Genomic DNA, 20,614 nt, shown 5'->3' on the forward strand with positions numbered 1-20,614 from the left:
GTCAAACTCGGAACTCTCTAAGTCTTTTTGAGCTGAAACTGCCACAACTGCAGTCTACTTAATTAATATGAGTCCTTCATCATTTATAGGGTTTAAGACTTCTCAAAAAATATGGACTAGAAAACCTTTTAACTATGACTACTTAAGGGTGTTTGGGTGTGTTGCGTATTCTCATACCCGAACTGACAAACTGGAACTAAGAACTATGAAATGTATCTTTGTAGGGTACCCTGAGGGAGTAAAAGAGTACAAATTATAGATTGATGAGCCAATGATACAAAAATGTATCATTAGTAGAAATGTGATTTTTAATGAACATGAAATGGCTTAGGTTAAAACTAAAAGACTTGAACCCACTCAGGATACTAACTTGGAGAAGATACATCTTAAGGTGGAGCAACCTGACAATAATTTGAAGAAATTAGAAGGTCAGGATGTTGAGACTCAAACTTTCACTTTAGGTGATGAGGACCAAGGTGGAGTTAGTTCATACAACTTGGTTAGGGATAGAAAAATGAGGGTTATAAAACCCCCCATCAGGTATGGTCAAACTAAGCTGATTGCTTTTGCTTTGACCGTAGCAAATGAAGTTGTAGAAATGGATCCTAGATCCTACAAGGAAGCCATGGAAAGTATTGAGTCTCATAAATGAGTACAGGCTATGGATGAGGAAATGAATTCTTTGAAAAAAAATCGTACTTGGGAAATGGTTGTTAAGCCTGAAAAGACTAAATTGGTAAGGTTTAAATGGATCTATAAAAGGAAAGAGGGCATACCAGGAATTAAGGGAAAGGAAAGAGGGCATACCAGAAGTTGAGGGTCCTAGATATAAGGCTAGGTTGGTAGCAAAGGGATTCACTCAAAGGGAATGTATAGATTTTAATGAAATTTTTTCACCTGTTGTTAAACATAGTTCCATAAGGTTAATTCTATCCTATACTGCTTATGAAGATTTACACTTAGAGTAATTAGATGTAAAAATAACTTTCTTGCACGATGAATTAGATGAGACTATTTACATGCAACCCCCTAAGGGTTATGTAAATGAGTCCAACAGTGGTCATGTCTGTTTACTTAAAAAATCATTGTATAGACTTAAATAGTCCCCAAGGCAATGGTACAAAAGATTTGACTCTCATATGTTGGACAATGGGTTTAAAATGAGTCATTATTATAGTTGTCTGTGTTTTAGGCATTCCTGGAACCACATTATCTACCTACTCTTGTATGTAGATGACATGCTTGTAGTATGTAGGGATGCCGATCTAATTGAAGAAGTCAAGTGTATATTGAAAATAGAATTTGAGATGAAGGAACTTGGGCCAGCTAAGATGATATTAGGTATAAAAATAGTTAGAGATAGGAAAAGAAGACTTCTCTATCTATCTTAGAAAAACTATATCACCAAGATTCTCAATAGATTTGGTATGTCTAATTTAAAACCTGTTAGCACACCAATAGGACAGTATTCAAAACTGTCCATAAGTCAAGCCCCTAAAACCGATGAAGACATTAAATTTATGCAAGGTATACCCTATGCAAGCATGGTGGGAAGCATGATGTATGCTATGGTGTGCTCTAGACCTGACTTAACCTATGTTGTTAGCATGGTAAGTAGGTTTATGAGTAACCCTGGGAAGCCACGTTGGCATACTATCAAGTGGGTATTACAATACTTAATTGGAACACAGTGTCTAGATTTGAGGTTTGAAAAAGATGTACAACAGGGGAGTGAGTTAGAGGGATTTGTGGATTCTAACTATGCCGCTAATTTGGATACCAAAAAGTCTTTATATGAATATGTATTTACAGCATTTGAAGAGGCTATCGGTTGGAAATCTAATTTACAATCTATAGTTGTTTTATCAATAACTGAAGCTGAAATATATTAATATGACAGAAGCAATAAAAGAGGCTATGTGGTTAAATGATTTTTCATATAAGTTAGGCATATTTAAAGGGGTTATCACAGTTCACTATGATAATCAAAGAACTATACATCTTGACAAGAATTTAGTATACCACGAAAGGCCTAAACACATAGACATTCGACTTTATTTTGTAAGAGATGTAATAGCATATGGAAAGGTTAAAGAAAAAAGTTCCAACTGAGGAAAACCCTTCTGATATGATTAAAAAATCTCTACCAACTACAAAGTTTAGGCATTGCCTAAATTTGATTAATATAGGGAGCTATTAGAGTTCGGATTACTTTGCAGGAACAATCTAGAGGAAGAAGAATATCACTTTGTAAGTATAAAAGACTTAACAAGGTGGAAATTTGTTGAAGATATGCCAAGTTTTTTACCTCAACAACTTGTCGTTTTTCCATGTATTTGTAATTTCATTAATGGCATTTTTGTAATATTGGGTAAATGGCAAGTTTGTAATTATATAGTTTTATATATAAAGGCAAGTGAGCCTTTCGTGAGGAGTATGAGTCCAAATATTTTCACTTTCTTCATTCTTGGAGCCGCCATCATCCTGGAGAGAAACAGAGAATTTTGAAACTCTAGTTTCATCAAGATTAAATCAGCACTTTGAGATGAAGATCAAGTGCAAGAAATGTGTAGTTTCGTTTGAGGATAATATGAGGTAGCTACTCCCCATTTTTTGCGGTGAGAAATGATTGTAAGTGATTGTAAAACTCTATTTTAAAACATTCTTCAATAATAAAGACTTCTTAACTGTTTCTGCTGTGGATGTAGACCATTAGAGTCGAACCATGTAATTTCTTGTGTTAATTTCCCATTTCTTTTATTATTCTTGCTTTTATTTTGATCTTGCGTGAGTATATATTGTGACTTCAGATTTCTAAAGTGTTTAAAATAGAAAACTGAACTAATCACATTAATCATATAATTGGGATGTGGACAAAGTGAGGAATCCGCTACCTCCATCAACTGCAATTGAGGCTTTGAAACTTATTATCAGCCTAGGAGAACTAGAAGACATTCAAATATAGGCACCAAAGAAGGATGGAATGTTTAGTGTAAAAAGTGCTTATAGACTATTTAGATAAATCGAGAAGGGAAGATTGGAAGGGCAAAGTTCTAATGTTGTGAGGTAGAAGCACATATGGAAAGTGATTTGGAATATGCAACTCCCAAGTAAGATGAAAGTCTTTACTTGGAGAGCTTGTAAACATGGACTGCCAACTAAACACAACCTAAAGAGGAGGTGGGTGTTGACCGAAGACAATTTACAGTTAGTAAAGGTGGGGTGGAGGATATTGCACATGCTCTCTATTATTGTCCTACATTGAAAGAGAGTTGGAGAAAACATTTACCCACCTTGCAGACAGCTGATACTCATCAAGATTTTGTGGAAATTGCTAGATAGGTTAGTGAAAGAGGTAGCAAGGAGGATGTAGAACTTTTCTTTCTAATTTCATAGAGTTGTTGGTATAGAAGAAATCAAATGGTATATGAAAATAAAAGCTTGATGCCTAACCAAGGATTGGACATTCCCTCGCTATGCAGAAGGCCTATAAAGAGCTCAAATGTAGGCTACTAAAGATGAATAAATATTGTTGTCATTGGAAGACCCCTAAGTAGCTATGAAACTAAATAATTCTTCGAGATAATCAAGGGGAAGTGCTCATAGCAGCAAGTAAGAATGAGCATGAGATTAATGATCCTATAGAGATTGAAATGCTATCTATGTTTAGGGGTTTACAGCTGAATGTTCATTTGGAAACAAATGATCTTATTTTCTAGAATGATTCACTGCTAATGGTACAAGAGTTGCAGAAATAAAATAAGGATTAAAAAATCTTACTATAAAAATTGAAAGTCGGGGGAATGTTTGGGAAATGAGATGAGATGAGAATTTTATGAATAGTTGTAAAATAGTTTGTGGATAATAGTAAAATAGTTTGAGTTAAGATATTTTATTGAAATTTAGGAAATAAGATAGAAAAATATGAATAAAAATATTATAAAATTAAAATATTGTTAGAATATAATTTTTTAATATAATTTTTGTTTTGAAATTTGAAAAAGTTGTATTTTTTTTGTGTTTTGTTTAGAATTTTGATAAAATTGTAATGATTAGATGAAAAAGTAGATTTGAAATTAAAAATTATTTGTGTTTGAGTATTATTTGGAAATGAAATTATGAGAAATTTAGACATAAGATCAAATGAGATGAATTTCCCAAACAAACCCTAAGCTTCTCAACAAGCCGCAAGACCAAAGAACAACAACCCAGCGACCCTACAATCTTCCAACTCCAATCTCCATGCTGTGAAGAACAAATAATGAGCAAGAAGGAAAAAAAAGTAGAAGACACTAATAAAAGAGAGTTGTTTGGTTATTCAATCAGTCAAGGGGAAAATAAAATCAATGTCATTTTTTATTATCACTAGGTAGGGGAGATAGTGTGTGTTAATGTGTGAACAAAAATAATATTGTGCAGTGTCCATCAGTGTATCCATTCATAGATTTAGATTTTTAGCATGTCAAAGCAAGGCTAGATAGAATAAAGTAGAGCTTAGGCTAGATTGTTTAAACTTTGTCCGCCCCCACCAATTTCTACATAGTTTTGCCCCTGACTGAGAGGGGGAGAAAAAATCATCGGCGACTTATGGCCACCAATATGAGAGTGAGAAGAGGAGATAAGAGAACAAGAGGAAAAAAGAGAAGAAGAGGAGAAATGGAGAATTGCCAGTGTGAGAGTGAGAGGAAGGAGACGAAGTAAAGAAGAGACAGGAGAGAGAGAGAGTGAGGAGGAAGGAGACGAAGTGGAGAGAGAGAGAGAGAGGTGGGCAGTTAGATGAGAAAGTGAAAGGAGAAATAATGTTTTTGGCTTTATACATGATGTAATTTTTTAATATATATATATACACATTAAACTTCATTAATATGCCAAAAGCAAAAACAAATATGAATCAATCCAAAACTAAATAAATTCTAGCTGAATTAATGCTTCCAAGATAAGCTCTCCAACACTGATCATGTTTGTGAGGAAAGAGAAAACAGCAAATGAATCACCATTTTCAGAGTATGGCCGATCAGACCACAACGGAGGCTTGAATCATGCATTGAAAGGATTCTTCATCACAATAGCTGATCCCACCAAAAGTTGAGAGATGTCATGGACCCAACCTTTTTCTATCAATATATCATGATTTAATTACTACTTAGGAGTGTCTCATCGAAACCTGATCAGCCATAAGGTTCATTTTATCACTCTATATACCTCAAGCACCAGGTTAACTTAAGCACCTATTCTTTTACGCCATAACCCCTGGCTAGGCCGCAAAATTTGCTTAAGTAAAGTCATCTTGGGAACATTCCAGTGCTCCACGTGCCTAAAAAACAACATAAACGAGATCAATATAGTAAATAATAATGTTGTAGAGAAAGGAATGCTTTAGATTGAGAAACTTCACCTGCATACTTTTCCAGATTGTGCATCAAAGTAATACTCGGTATATCCTGTTGCTGCAACATGGTTTAAAATAGTTAGATTACAAAAGTTAGATTCAGAGGCTCAAATCAATGTAACAGGCTTGTTTTTAACTTACTTTAGCTTTGTTTAGTTCAAAACAAGCAGGGATCAAAATCACCCCTTAACCTGAACCCCCCCCCCCCCCCCCCCCCCTTTTTCTCTCTTCTCTCCCTCCCTCCCTCCCTCCCTCCCTCCTCTTCTCCTCACATTTCTCTAGATTTGTAATTGCCGAAGGGGGGGAAAGGAAAGGAATTTTTTTTCCATACTTTTGTGAATGCAATGATGCCTTTGATAGAAGAAACTGAAGTCCAAAAAGGACCAATGAGTTCACTAGCCTGAAGCAGTTTGATGCAAAAGAGCATTATACATACCAGAAAGAATAGGCTTCCAAGGAAATGACAATATACAGCTGAATCGCCAATGCCCTATTCCCTTATCCTGTAATTACAATAGAAACATCATGATAGAAATATGTCGATTTTGGTTATGCAGTCTATGGAGGTGTAGATGGGAATGCCAAGTCCCAAGACTGAGATGGCTAATCAGGAAACAACAAATGATAAAAGAGATGATGAATCTACGTAAGAAGCTCACCTCAAAATCTTCCCACTTCATAAGCTTCATATTTGACTTTTCTATAAGGGATCCAAAATTCGTACAATTCCTTTTGAAACGGCGAAGCCCTTTAAAGGAACCTGCTGGATCCGCAAATTCGCAATCCTCTACATAAGCATCAAGTGTAAGGTTCCCTGATCAATTGGAAAGGGGGAATCCTCAGTGAGGCCAACAGAAAATGGGTTCACAGACCATACAAAGTTTAGATCTAAATTTGATCCAATTGCATGTGGCACCATATCAATCCATATAATCCACACATAATTGACAGTCTATGTTCATACCTTTCATTAAGTAAACAGGCTTGCATACTGAGTTAGAATAATTAATAGGAACATACCTCGTAACTGAAGTTCATAATGATGCAAATAACAAGGCTACATTTAATTTCTACTCTTATTGCGCAGAAAGACTTCTATTGAGTATTTGTGCCTTTGTTGCCGTGTTTTGTACCTCAAGTATATACCATACAATTGTTGGATTGACACATTTGTTGGTGTTAATCATGCTTCTCCGCCCAATCATTTGGAAGTTTCCATGTCATTTTAATTCTTACCTAGATAATATGGTGAAAGTAACTCTTGGATTGTCACCAACTGACTAAGAATGGCTCTCAGAAATTATTCTATTTCAAATTGCCAAGATTCTCCAATTCTTTTGACACTTGCGGTGACATTTTCCACGCATTTCAAGAACATTTGCCACTAGAATTCTTTACTTTAGAAATGATTATTACCTGAACTAGAATTGAAAGATCTTGACGTCTCAGAAATGAAATAGCTAGCAATTCTAGGAAAAACTCGGTAATGTAAGCACATCACGGAGGGAAAGGAAATTACCACAGCCTCTCAACTCCCAAGTTTTGTATTGAAAGCCCAATTGTTAGCCTCCTCCCACCAGGATAAAAAATAAAAAATAAAAAATAAAAAATCCCTAAGGCTTTCTTCTAGCGTCTTTTAACGCTCCTCTAGGGAAAATGGTACTTAGGTGCTATCAAGTGGTATATGGTTACAACATAGTTCCCTCACTATTATTACCGTAGCAATTGAATAAGCATCCAACAACAGATAAAAAGGTAGAGGGAAAGAAAAAATTGAAAAATATCAAATTGGACGGAATAAATCTGCAACTGTATTGGAAACAAGAAAGCAACAAAGAGAGAGGTGTATCTGGGATTACCTAGGGGCAACACCAAATGAAAATCAAGGTATCGTATAAAGGTGAAAGTTTGAGCAGATATTAAATAGGGTTTCTCTAACCTGTGACGAAGTATGATCTTTCAAAGTCGTCTTTGACAGTCTCCACGACTTGGGCACGATCAACTACTCCCGACCCATCTCCAGCAAGCTCAAGAACTCTTTCAGGAGCTTCAACGTTTGATGGGGAACGGAAAAACGAAGCAGCAATTCCCAAGAGTTCGGAGCCATACCAAGCAACCTTGAGCAACGCATTCTCGGGTTCAGATTCTCTACTAGTTGAAGAATTGCTCGTTGGGTTCTCTCCATTGCATCGGAATCTGTATGTTTTGGGACAGTAATTTGAGCGGAAAACGATACAGCGGTGTTGGGAGTTGAGGTGTGGAGTGATGGAAGCAAAGGAAAGAACAGTCATGTTGAGAGAGAGGGGTGGTAGTTGAAAGATGGAATTGGGAGTTGGAATCTCTACCGCGGTTTCTTTTAAATATCTCTAGGCCTCAAATAATGGCAGCCATAGAAATCCAAAAGTAATTTCTCGTCGAACTCCCTTTTTTCATTCTTAATTTCTTACACTCTTTCTGGCGAACAAAGGATCTGTATGAGATGGATATAAAAATAAAAATATTATTAAAATATAAAAAAAATATTATATTTACAACAGACATTCATTGCACTGATTATACTATATGATTTAATTTAAATTTTCCTTCCAAATCAAAGAGTTTGTCATACCAATAATGTATAAGTCGGTGTCTTTCATATGGATTTATAAGTAGAAAGATTTGAAAGATTGTGGAAAACTCCTTATAGTCTTTCATGCTTGTCCCATAAGCTGGAAGAAAGCTGCAAGCCATAAAGATTTTCCTAATCTTTCCTTTTTCAAAGAAAGAAGTTAAAATGTTTTTCTTTAGGAGCCTGGACCTACTCATTAAGAAGAATGTCTGGCTAATAAATAACTCATTGCTCGATCTTCAGCCCCCCCCCCCAGTCATTGTGAACGCCACATATCAATACAATAGGATGTGCTTATTCGGAATGGAAGCAAGTTTGATTACCTATACACCTCAGGATTAGTTTATTAAGAAAAGACTCTTAAAGAAATGAAAGCGTTCAACTTGACAAGTAGGTCTATCCAAATTCAAGTTGGAAAAGGACATATGTGAGATGCTTTAGATTAGGCCTATGCAAATAAGCCGTCAAACCGAGTGACCTGTGAGATCTGATCCAATCCAAACCGGAAAATGCCAGATTACTAAACAATCGGTTTACCAACCAAATAAATGACGGGTTTGGATTTCTAATATTACACCGACCGACATTGCAATTGCTCTTACCCAGGTATCCTTTAGATCGCTCAAACCCTAGACTCCAGGCTCCCAGACTCCAAGCCTTCACACCCTAGGGATTGAAGTAGAACGTGTGTCCGTCGTTTGTAGTATTGGCTGTACTGTGGGAGGGCTGGGATTGGGTTTAGTCTAAGGTCTCTCTGTTCTCTTATCTGTTTTCTTTTTCCTTTTAATTTGTTCAATGCATGTGTGGATCTGATTCTTTAACATCCTTGGTTTGTGATGTTTTTCTGGGGTTGTTGGCGTCCTTGCTCCAATTGGAAAATAGAGATTCATATGAAATCATTCTTCTGTCTTTATTTTAATGATTGATCCAATAAGAAAATTGAGAAATGAGAATCTTTATAGTAGCAATGCCATTAATTGATAGGTACAATTTTGTTTTTGTCTTTTTATGAATCGATGGATCATGGTTTCTTGGCAGAAGGCTTAATGAATTGATCTAACAATAAAGTTTGGCAATTAGTGACAACAACACAAACGTAAGAAAGTCCAAATATACTCGGTTATATGCCTATTCGATCACTCTGTTTCAGTTTTTGTTTGGTAGATAAGAAACAGTTTTTGTTCGACCACTCTCTGGCCTCAAGTATTAGATGCAAAGAAATTAACTGAAGGGAGGGAGAGAGACAGAAGCAAATGCAAAGAAATTGAGAGGAAAGTTGATGGGATTTTCTGGTAAGTGATATGGCAGGCACCTCAACCAAAATCACCTCATACTCTTCTCAAAATCCCAGTCCTTTATCTTCTGCCTTTCTAAGCCCAATCCCATCTTCGTCTCTCCCACCCCTTCGAATCTCAAACAGCGCCCCTGTAACCCCTCCTCTCTCATCGCCAACTTTAAGAAATCCTAAGCCAATCCCAAACTGGGAGTCAAAGCATCAATGAATTCTTTTAATTACCCATTTAAAGCTACTTTTGCCCCTGCAAGCGCAACTCATTGTCACTTTCCTACACCAGCTACTATACCAGAATGCAATGAGTCCAATAAGGATGCGTCGGTCAGAGTCTTAGGTGAAAGACCAAGATTTGAGACCGAATTTGGTTTTAAATTTTGTGCAGAAGTTGTTATTGTCTAATGGAGAGTGGGAGCCAATCTCCACGAGGATGCTTGGTGGGAAGAAGAAAGACGGTGCCTGTGTTCTTTCTTCGTTTGGTTTTTATGTCGGGTTATACGGTTCAACCCGGTTTCATTTTGATCGGACCGGATCGGATCGAGTTGCCTGCTTAGATGAACATGATTTGGGTTGGATCGATTCAAAACCCGACTATTTCAGACTGAGTTGTAGGCCTACTTTAGATGAGTGCAATAGCTACAAAGAATTACACAAAAATAATTCTACAAACTAATGTGATTTATCAAGTCTACTTTACAATAAAAGTAATTTTATAATATGACACGATCCACATGAAATCACGTCAATTTGTAAAATTACTTTTACATAATCTCTTATGATGGGAGTATTTCTTAAAGCTTTAATAGGTTAAAACCCAAGTTGATGTCGATGTATAGAAAGAAAGAAACCAACCTAAGCATGAGATCCATGAATTGCCACTGCAATGATCTTAAAAGAAAAAAATAACATCCATGAATGAGGGGTGTTCGATATTTGCTGATGCGCCATCACACATCTCAACAATAATCTAAAGCAACAATGTCTTTTTCTTTCCCAGAAAAATATATATCAAAAATTTGAATTGCAATTTCTTTCTAGCAATACAGGGCTTTGACTGTCTCGGGCAACATTAAAAGAATTTGTTACCGTTAATAATAAAAAAAATAAAATAAAAAAATAAAAAAAAATAAAAACAGTCCCAAACCTTTCGAAAGCAATGGTCCGCCAAGTACAAATTAAACAGAAAAATTGCCTTATTTCCTTGGTAACAGAGGGAAAAAAAAAAAAAAAAATCTCGGATCTACTTCTCTAAGACATTATAACTTCACTTTGGTTGGGTTGTTATTTCTAGCATCTTGCTTTTCCTTTTATACATGTAAGGATGAAGGAATCTAAAGGCCATTTGGGGAAAGTAAATCACTTCATGTAGATGAGTATTCTCGTGCATTACTCGGACGTGCTCTTGCATCAGCATATCAACTCAATAGCACCAGGTAAAACACAAACCTTCCTTGGAAGAAACCCTAAATGTTCCCCATCAGATTGAATGTATATGCTGCCACTGCCTGAGAGGTCCTCCACTTCAATAGAACACACACTGCAATACCACTTCACTTAACGAATGAACAAAATTGAAAAGTAGCTAAGAAAATATATATAATTTTAATTTGTAAAACATTTAGTACTTCAGCAAAAGACAAAATAAATTTATAACTGAATAAACTTTTATTGCTTGGTAAAACATTAAAGAGAAGTGAAATTTTCATTCATTCTGTGATGCCGTTAGACTGCTCTTTCAATGAGTTCACCTGAAATAAGGGATAGTTTTGGCATGAGCAGTTGTCACGTGATGACAATATTACAATCAACCTGTACATCTTAACTTACACTTCTCTTAGTTTTTAAAAATGTACCAAAGTACTTTTCATTCTTTGGAGATAGTCTCATTTTGGTTCTTTGAGATCGAAGTATTCTTGAATGGCAATCTCATTTTGGTTCTTTGAAAAATTAACATTCTTGGAAGGTAATCTCATTTTTAAAAAAAAGAAATCTTCGCAAATTTGGGGAGGGAGAAAAAGGAATCTCCATGGAGGGAAGGGAGCAATTGCCGCTCCTCAACCTACCCTGTTCCACCAATGAATGGCACACGTACCAAATCAAACACCCCCTAATGGCTGTAATGAATATCAACTACAAACCCAAGTGAGCTAAAAAAGACCGCCAGCATGCAGGGCATGCCTCAGAAAAAATAGCCCACCCCAAAGGCGATGGTTACAGAGATACATCTTCCAGATGAAATGTGTCAAGAAATTTAAATTACAAGCTGTTGGGGGTTTCAAGTAACAAGCAGAGCAGCTAAGACCAGCTCCCCCACAATCTCCCCCCCCCCCCCCCCCCCCCCCCCCCCCCCCCCAAAAAAAAAAAAACACAAAAGCCAATGGAAATACAATATAAAATTCGATATTTACACGTTAGTTTTACTCAATAGCAGGAAGTCGCAAAAACCTTTTTGTCATGTTGCATGGGAGATGAAAGTTAACTTGATCAAGTACCCTCAGGTCAAGACTATCAAGTTTATTTGTAACTTTATTAGCCAGATTCTTAACCATAGCTAAATATCAGGGGACAAAAGGTGCACATATTGAGATATATATATATATTTTTTATAAGGAAGAAGATATTTTATTAATAATGAAATAGGCATTGCCCAAGTACAGGAAATATTGAGCATATTGGACAACAAGAAATAACAGTATAACCTATCACTTATGAAGAGAATATACCTTCTTGAAGATACATTTTTCACCAATAAATGGGTTCCCCAGTAAAGCTTGTGTAGTTTAAAGATAAAGTCGTACCACTTGAAGTCCTGGAGGATCACAACCTGAATAGAAAGTTTTTGAAAAATTCAAAGTTACTAGCAAAAGCACCTAATTTAGATTATTCAAAACAAATATTAATCAGTTAAGGATCAGATTCACATGAAAACTGCTCTACCTCTAAACTTCCACTGCAAGGGTCAGCATTTGGTGTAATCTTCATGCCACCTCCAAAATATTTAGCATTTCCTATGCAAAGGGCCGTCACTTGAGAATATAATTCCCACTCACCCTCATTGACCTATAATCACAGCATACAAAGAAAATTTTAGTACTAATAATAATACTATGGAACTACATGATGGCAAGAATAAAGTGAAAAAAGGATATAAAAATCCTACACTAGACAAAATTTGGTCGCACTGAGTCACTGACCCTGATTCTTAAGTCTTTGTTATGGTGCCCCATAAAGGCTTGCAAGGCACCAAGAACATAGCATAAATTTCCATATCTCTTGTATCTAGAGGCATAAAAACCTGCTTTTGCACTCCTGAAAAATTTTACAACTCAGAGTAATGTGATAGTCAATATCAGCATGCCTAGACACTAAATCTGAAAACTATAAAATTAGCCTTACAAATGAATGTCAGCAACATTTATAAAGTAATGTAATTCTCCACTTTTTGTACTGATAACCCCAATATCTATCCTTGATCTCAGTCCTGATAAAAAAAAAAAAAAAAAAAAAAAAGAAAAAAACCTTTATTTGGCAAAGCATAAATGAAAAAGTTAAAAAGCGTGGAGGAACAGTCAGCTAATGAAGCTCCTCAAGTCTTGAGACAACACAAGTATAATAGAAGTAATGAAGAATCAAAGAAAAACTTAAAAGCACCTTTAGCTATGCGTTCAATGGCTTCAAGAGGATCATTTTTCCTGAACAATGAATGAAAATAGATATCCTAATCAATGATCTTGAATACGTACCTTTAGATGGAAACATGGAATCAAGAGAAATGGCAAAGAGTAATGTGAACTGACCAGCCAAATGTTCTGGCAAAATCGGATCCAGTCCCTAAGGGTATGATCTGTACAAATGCACAATAGAATTATATCTCCTCTTGGAAAGTCCATGTGAACCAGTACAAAAATCACACTAACATGTTACTGTTGAGTGACTTTTGCAGTTAAGATGAGCACAAGGCACTTACACCAAGTGCAGTTGAGCGAGCTAGCTCTCCATGATTAGCAATAGGTTTTCCATCCCAGAAGAAGCCATTAACAACCTGCTTATAGCAAACCAAAACGTTTGGTGGTATTCTATTTATCAAATACATCATCTACTATGAAATAATTATAATATCCTGAATTACCAATCTTAAATTGCATAATATCAACTCTTTTATCATCCACAATTTCGGTAGAAAATTTTTCAAATTAGCTTTACAACAAACTTATATTGGTCCATATCCAACCAAAGCGTTTGCTAGTATAAAGGAAATACTCTATGAGCAAATTCGCATCTCTTTATTAAATTCATTAATCTTAGCAAGTTGTTTATACGCAAATACCAAGTAAGATATCTATCCAGTAGCAGCCATGAGTACTGCTTAAAGACATTATACAGAAAGGTTCATGAATAAATAAGTTTTCAGTAGATGTAATGTGGAAAACCTCATGGAGAGTTCCGTCACCTCCAACTGCAATCACAGCATCAGCACCATCCCGTATGGCCTGCATACAAGCAGATTGACAATAGAAGAATTAATCAAGACCAATCATTCAGTACAGACCCTAAAATGAAGTCTTAATGGCACAGCCTCCAGCACCTACCTCCCTCGTTATGTCTACTGCATGAGAAGGGCCTGAAGTCAAGGATTCACATATCTGGCCAAAATACATAAAGATCGTCACAAAATAACAACACAAATATCAAGCCAAACAAAGTATTTGTAAAAAAAAATGCAAAAGATGTAGCATATCCCCTGACAGACCGGATAGATATTGATACCGTCAATACCCTCCCTATTAAACTTTTCAAGGCAAAGAAAAAATGAGTGCACTATAAACTTTATATATAAAAAACTACATTGGGATTCTACAAAACCAACAAATTCAATATCCTTCTACTGCCTAAAATCACCCCGATTTGGTAAAATTATTTGTGAATATAAGGTAATACTTTTCACTTTTCTGTATATGACACGAAAAAGAATAAAAGATTTGTTAACATGACTTAATATCAGGATAGATATAGAACCAAGATATAATTGCTTTCATCTAAAATACGAAAAATGAAGCTCATCAAGTAGACAAGTGGCCATTATCATCCTATCCCAAATAAAACTATATAAATGGGAAATTCATCTCATAGTGACTTACCCCCCAGAATAACGCTCATATTCATAGTGTACCAAATAGTAAATTCTAAATTACAGTTGATGAGAATAAGCGCAACCCAATCCTCAATATATTATACAATACATAATCGAACAAGCTTGATATGTGTGCACGTATTTGAACAAGCATATACATCTCTATAACTCGAGTCAATGAACAAAACAATCAAAGAGAGAGAAAACTCACATTGCAGTCCCTACCGAGGCGGGACCTTAGATACGGAAGTAATTTCTTCCATTCCTTTCCCGTTCTACCATTTGCACCTGCGAAGCTTTATGTTAAGGACCCAGAATGCTCTTCAAATTTAAATTCTCAACGAAAAGAAAAATGGGGTTAATGAACCAATGCCAATTCTTCGGAGAAAACAAAGCAATATAGAGAGAGAGAGAGAGAGAGAGAGAGACCTCGGGGGTTGACGACGAAAACGATGTCGCGGCGGGGAGAAGTGGAGGAGGGCGGATCGGTGGAGAGATGAGGTGCCGTGGGTTGTAGCTCGGCTCTGAAAACGGAGGGTTTAGCCATTGCGAGTCCCAATCTTCCCAATGCCATCTGACAGCAGAAACTGGGCATCGTTTTCTTTTTGATTTTGTCTCGCAGCTCTCTTTTGGGTTATTAATCTCTGAATTGTCGTTGCTTGAATGATGGTTATCGTTTGTTTTCGTTAACGTAAATTATTACTCCTCTAATTTTATTATTATAATTTTTTTAAAATCTTATATAAAAAAAATATTTTTAATATTTAATTTAACTTTTAATTTTAATCTCAATTCAATTCATATCATTTTATTTCATCTATAAAAATAAATGAGATTCTATTTTTAAATATAAGATAAATTAAAATAAAAATTAAAAATTAAATAAAATCTTATTAAAATATATTTTTTAATATAATTTTTATTTTAAAATTAAAAAAAATTAAATTATTTATTTTATTTTATATAAAAAAAATTTTAAAAATTATAATAATTAAATAAAATAAGATATATGAGATAAAAATAATTTTCAAAACAAACGAGGCCTTATATAGTTGCTGCGGCCTAACCTTGCTAGCTCCACTTGATTGTCTTCATTTAAGACAACATTCGTTGTCAGGACATAGCCCCCGTTCCCCTCGGGTCTATCTTTACAAATTAAAAAAAAAAAAAAAACCGGTTACTTTACTTTATTTTAGAATTGTGTTAGGAAGTTTTATTGAATTTTGGAAGATGTGTTTTTTGGAAAATATTAATAAAATATTATAAAATTAAAATTTTATTTTTATTTTAAATTTGTAAAAAGTATATTATTTTTGTATTTAAAAAATTGATTTGATAATAATTAGATGAAAAAAAATTAAAAATTAAAAATTAAAAAATATTTTTTATTTAAGTGATGTTTAAAAATAAAATCATGAAAAGTTGTAAAATATTCTATCTGTCCAAGCATGCCCTAATTTTCATTATTTTTAACTCATTTGTTGACCTGACGTGATATTAATAAATTCGATCGAATTTTGTTCTTCTTTTTTTTTTTTAATTTTGGACAAGTAATAAGAAAATTGATAAATATATGTAACTTTTCATAATATTTTCATAACTATATTTTAAAATGAGAGATATTTTTGTAAAAGATGGATGTTATTCATCATTTTACACTACATATTTTATATATTTTAAAATTATTTTTTATTTTATTTTATTCTTATTAAACTAATTAAATTATTTTACTTTTTATCTATATATCATATATTTATTATAAAAAAATTAAAATAAATATGACATATAATATTTCGGGATGAAAAGAAATATACGTATATTATACGGACATCATTACACATTTTTCAGAGGCTTAATTTCCAATGTTGATCACCCCCTACTAGGCTTAAAGATAAGAGAAAGGACAATGCTAGGGTCGAGAATTGTGCCCTTGAATTTAAAAAATATTTTTTAAAATATTTTTAAAAAATAAAAAAATACAAATTTACTAATATTCTTTTCTTTTAACTGTTAAGTATCGGTCAAAATGGGGAGCACCATTTTGAATGTTCCTGTCGTATTCTTAAGAGATTATATTTACAATTTTAAAATGTGTAAATTCAATCAACTTATTTTGAAGTAAGATAAAATTGTAAATTCAATCAATTTATTTTGAAGTAAGATAAATCTAAAATTTATATGAAAAAACTATTATTTTAATGATGATCCCAATTTTTCAAAAAGAGTAGACATGATTTGTATCATAAAACTATATTTAACATTACTCGAAAGTAATTGCTAAACTTGCTTAAAGGATGAATCTGATCTTGGAATATGCAATAATCACATACTCTTTTTGACCAAAAAAAAAAAAAAAAACTCCACCTTTAAAAAAATTATTATTTTTGTGTAAATTATAGATTTATTTACTTTTTTTTAATTCTAGATAAAATAATTTTAGATGAAAATTAAAAATTAAATAAAATATTGTTATTATTTTAAAATTTAAAAAAATTGAATTGTAATTTAAAAAAATTAAATTGTTTAATACGTTTTATACGAAAATTTTAAAAAATTATAATAATGAAATGAGGTGTGATAAGTTGAGAATGTTGCTCACCCAACATCATTTTTAAGATAACAAATACACCAAAATCATTCGAGCAAGAACAAGTAGTCGTCAAGTACAACAGCCTGATTTACACGTACAGATCCCTTCCATTTAACATCATCATTAAGGAAATAACTAGCAAACATATAACAGAATTGCGAAAAAGTACAAATCTTCGGTCTAAGAAGAAAATGAGGAGGAAAAAAAACACTTTTATCTCCGGCTTCTACCCTTCGATTTCGAATCAAAATGGTGAGCTTTCAGCTTCTTTTTGCGCACCAAAGTTGTAGAACCACCACCCTCTCGGAATGGCATCCCCAGGAGAGCCAAAAGTCTTTGGGCTTCTTTATCAGTTTTAGCTGTTGTAGTAATACAAACGTCCATGCCCTTTTGTTTCCCAAGTGCATCAAACCTGATCTCTGGGAATACACTCTGTTCTTGAATCCCAATGCCGTAATTCCCATGTCCGTCAAAGCTGTTTGGGTTTACTCCCTGAAAATCCCTCGTCCTTGGAAGCCCCAAATTGATTAGCCGATCTAGGAACGAATACATTACCTGTCAAAATGGGGAAAAAAAATAAATAAATAAATGGCACAAGACTTGATACTTTTGGTCAATGAGAAAGTAGATGAAGCCAAGTGGAAGGATCTGCCACTGAATGCTTGATAATAATTAAACTAACGCCAAGAAATAGGTTTTGTTTCATTTGAATTGGAACTTGTGTGGTTTGCAGCAAGTACTTCATCATACGCAAGAAGAAGATGTGCAGAAACAATCTTAAAGAAAATCGATTAGGATGAACCGAAACCTCTTGCAATAAAGCCAAATACCAATTGATGAGCAAAGCAGTTATGTCTCTACTATTTTTTCTTTATTCTACCTAATGTCAGATTTAAGTGAGTAATCATGGCAATGATGTCTACAAGATCATGTATGGAGCATTCAAAACTTCAGTATGATTAACCAAGCAAAAGATATTATGAGAAAACAAATGAACCACAGTAACAACGAAAAACCACCCCCGCCCCCACCTCACCCCTGGCGGGGGCCCCACTCCCTCTTCCCCCAACCGCCGCAGCCAAGCAGACAGCCGCCTCCCATAAGAGAGGAAAAGGTCCTGCAATCTTGGAGTCTGAAAATGAATCTTGAGAAGCCAAAGGGTAAGAGACTTGCTTATTTTAAACAGCAGTAGATTATCGCCTAGAAGGTTGGACATTTGTCATTTACTCATGTATCTCATCAACAACACCAACCTGCTACTATCAGATATAAAAACGAACTAAGCCCTTGCAACCAGCAGGATGCTGCCGTGTCATTATCATCACCACTATTATTATAAAACCATTAGCACGATCACCGCCACCACCATCACCACTGTTCTAATTTTTTATTGAAAAGCTTCATATCATAGTCCCCAGTTTGATACTCACCACAACCATCAGCATATAGATATATCTCCCAACCCAGAAAAGAAATTCCAATCTGATATCCTTCTCTCTATCTCCTGGTAACACCTTCAATGCTAATCAAACAGCTCCTCCTTAGCTATTTCATTTTCGTCATTAAATTAGCATATGTTAACTCTTACATATACTGAAAACAATAGAAATCTGAGTGCTGTACCAATTGCTGTAGTATAAAAACTGGCACCATGACCCATATAAGTTATTTATTTTTTATCTGCAACGATCCATATAATTGATCATATTATCTTAAATAACAAAATTTTCAAACGCCATGGAGGAGATGAGGGGCACGGAGCATACTTCCATTGCAGATAAATCGTACTAATTCAGGCAAACTTATTAACTTAAATAGATCTTCAAGCACTAGCAGTCAAACATAAGATATTATTCAGCGTTTCTATCGACAATCAAAATCAACAAAGAGTATAATTCTCCAGTCATACATACTGCACAGTACAGTCAACAAAAAAATTTATCACTAGAAGTGAATTGAAGACATCGCCGAAATGGCAAAACAAACGCAAAAGCAGCCCCACTATAGAACAACAATTGAAGGAAAAAAGCATGCTTACATTTCCTCTCAGTGTGGCAGCAATCCCAAGTGGTTGACCTTCCCTGATCTTGAAGGTGGCAATGGAAGCTCTGGCTCTTGTCTTTACAGGCCTCTGCCCCGTAATGAGCGCCAGATCATTCATTGCCGCTTCCAAACCCTTTGCATTCTGCTGAGCATCTCCAATACCACAATTCACCACAATCTTCTCAATCTTAGGAACCTACATTGTAAAATTGAATTATAAATATTTCCCTACCTCCTCCGTTTGAAATTTCAAGGAACACAAATTATTGCGCAGAGTTCAAATTTAAAATCAATGCATCAAAAGTTTTACGACCCTGTTTTTTACGCTGGATAATGTTGTGGCTTGGATACCAAGATAGTAAGTAACGGAAAACAAACGAAATGAGAACTTTTGTCCTTCTGACTTTGGAAGAACAAAAAGATCAGCTCATCTACTCCAAACAATAGAACCAAACTCCAATTAGTTGAATTTTTTATTCTTTTTCTCATTTAAATATCTATAAATGGGAATTTATTTAAAAATTCAATTATTATCATCTCCAAAATTCCCCCCCCCCCCCCCCCCCCCCCCCCCCCCCCCCCGGGGGCGGCCGCCAACAAAAAAAAAAAAAAAAAAACGAAAAAACAAACCCATTTTTCATTCAAACAAACACACACTCCACTCAATAAGCAAATATACAATTAAGAAAAAACTGTAACAAAAAAACCCATATATCATAACCCAACCCCAAACGCTCGGCTTCAGCCCCAAACTAAATCCAGAAAACCAAATAACTAATCAATGTAATTAATCTCAGAGAAGAGAGAAAAAATAGCTACCTCGTGAATATTCTGGTACGAGAACTCTTCCTTGAGCTTGGGAACGACTTTTTCCAGGTAAGTAGATTTGAGACGATGAACCTTCTCGGCGTCCACCACCAGAGTCCCGACGGCCGCCCTCACCGAGACAACACCGATTCCATGGCTTCCGCGAGGGACTCGTACGGACAGAGGGACCGAAATGAGTGGCGACAGGCCGTGAAACGAAGACTTTGCTGAGCTTAGGAGGGAAGGAGTACTCGCCATCTTGAGACTTCTCGCTGCTGCGTGGACTGCGTTAGAGAGCTTCGGCCGGAAGAGATTTAAGACTAGAGTGGTGGTTTGGTTTTTCTGTAAAAAATGGAAAGAGCAGGGTGATTGTTGTCGTGTTCGGCTTACTGTGAATAAAAGAGCCGAAGAGGATAAGGATGGGATCTGAAGCCGAAGTTGTTGATAATAATAATATTATAAAATTAAAGAGAAGTAATAAAAGAATTGAAACGTTATAATAAATAAAATTAATTTTTCAGAAATTCAATATTATTTGTTTTAAATTTTTTATTGTGTTTACGAAAAATGCTCCTCATGACTCTATTATATAGGCATGAGATGATACATAAATACATGAATTTAGATAATGATAATATATGAATTAAGAGGAAACATGAACATGACAAATAGGAATATATGAAGGAAAACACTTGGGCCTTGATAGTGGATCACGACAGTCTTTTTTTTTTTAATTTTTTTTAACTTAGTGAGTA

General features: G+C 35.0%; 3 protein-coding genes across 4 annotated transcripts; all 3 read right to left on the reverse strand.

Moving 5' to 3' along the window:
- Nucleotides 1-4,887: 4,887 nt before the first annotated feature.
- LOC122310353 lies at nt 4,888-7,849 on the reverse strand. 2 transcript variants are annotated; one of them, XM_043124252.1, is made up of 5 exons: nt 7,329-7,849; nt 6,049-6,203; nt 5,826-5,892; nt 5,396-5,458; nt 4,888-5,314 (listed from the first exon to the last, which is right to left on the reverse strand). In XM_043124252.1, the coding sequence occupies exons 1-5, from the start codon at nt 7,678-7,680 to the stop codon at nt 5,283-5,285; spliced, it is 669 nt and encodes a 222-aa protein (XP_042980186.1). In that variant the 5' UTR covers nt 7,681-7,849; the 3' UTR covers nt 4,888-5,282. The 2 variants fall into 2 exon arrangements, with proteins under 2 accessions (XP_042980186.1, XP_042980183.1); XM_043124249.1 differs by having other exon boundaries at nt 5,396-5,447; nt 7,329-7,846.
- Nucleotides 7,850-10,271: 2,422 nt separating this feature from the next.
- On the reverse strand, nt 10,272-15,072 carry LOC122310359 (sphingoid long-chain bases kinase 2, mitochondrial). The gene is made up of 12 exons (XM_043124255.1): nt 14,849-15,072; nt 14,631-14,707; nt 13,878-13,931; nt 13,719-13,778; nt 13,256-13,330; nt 13,086-13,132; nt 12,940-12,980; nt 12,685-12,769; nt 12,483-12,597; nt 12,226-12,348; nt 12,012-12,112; nt 10,272-10,825 (listed from the first exon to the last, which is right to left on the reverse strand). Exons 1-12 carry the CDS (start codon nt 15,012-15,014, stop codon nt 10,696-10,698), a joined length of 1,074 nt encoding a protein of 357 aa, XP_042980189.1. The 5' UTR covers nt 15,015-15,072; the 3' UTR covers nt 10,272-10,695.
- Nucleotides 15,073-16,994: 1,922 nt separating this feature from the next.
- LOC122310363 (50S ribosomal protein L5, chloroplastic) lies at nt 16,995-20,258 on the reverse strand. The gene is made up of 3 exons (XM_043124259.1): nt 19,872-20,258; nt 19,048-19,248; nt 16,995-17,564 (listed from the first exon to the last, which is right to left on the reverse strand). The coding sequence occupies exons 1-3, from the start codon at nt 20,115-20,117 to the stop codon at nt 17,223-17,225; spliced, it is 789 nt and encodes a 262-aa protein (XP_042980193.1). The 5' UTR covers nt 20,118-20,258; the 3' UTR covers nt 16,995-17,222.
- Between the last annotated feature and the right edge of the window lie 356 nt (nt 20,259-20,614).

Source organism: Carya illinoinensis, chromosome 1 (assembly GCF_018687715.1).
Source record: "Carya illinoinensis cultivar Pawnee chromosome 1, C.illinoinensisPawnee_v1, whole genome shotgun sequence".
Taxonomy (NCBI): Eukaryota; Viridiplantae; Streptophyta; class Magnoliopsida; order Fagales; family Juglandaceae; genus Carya; species Carya illinoinensis.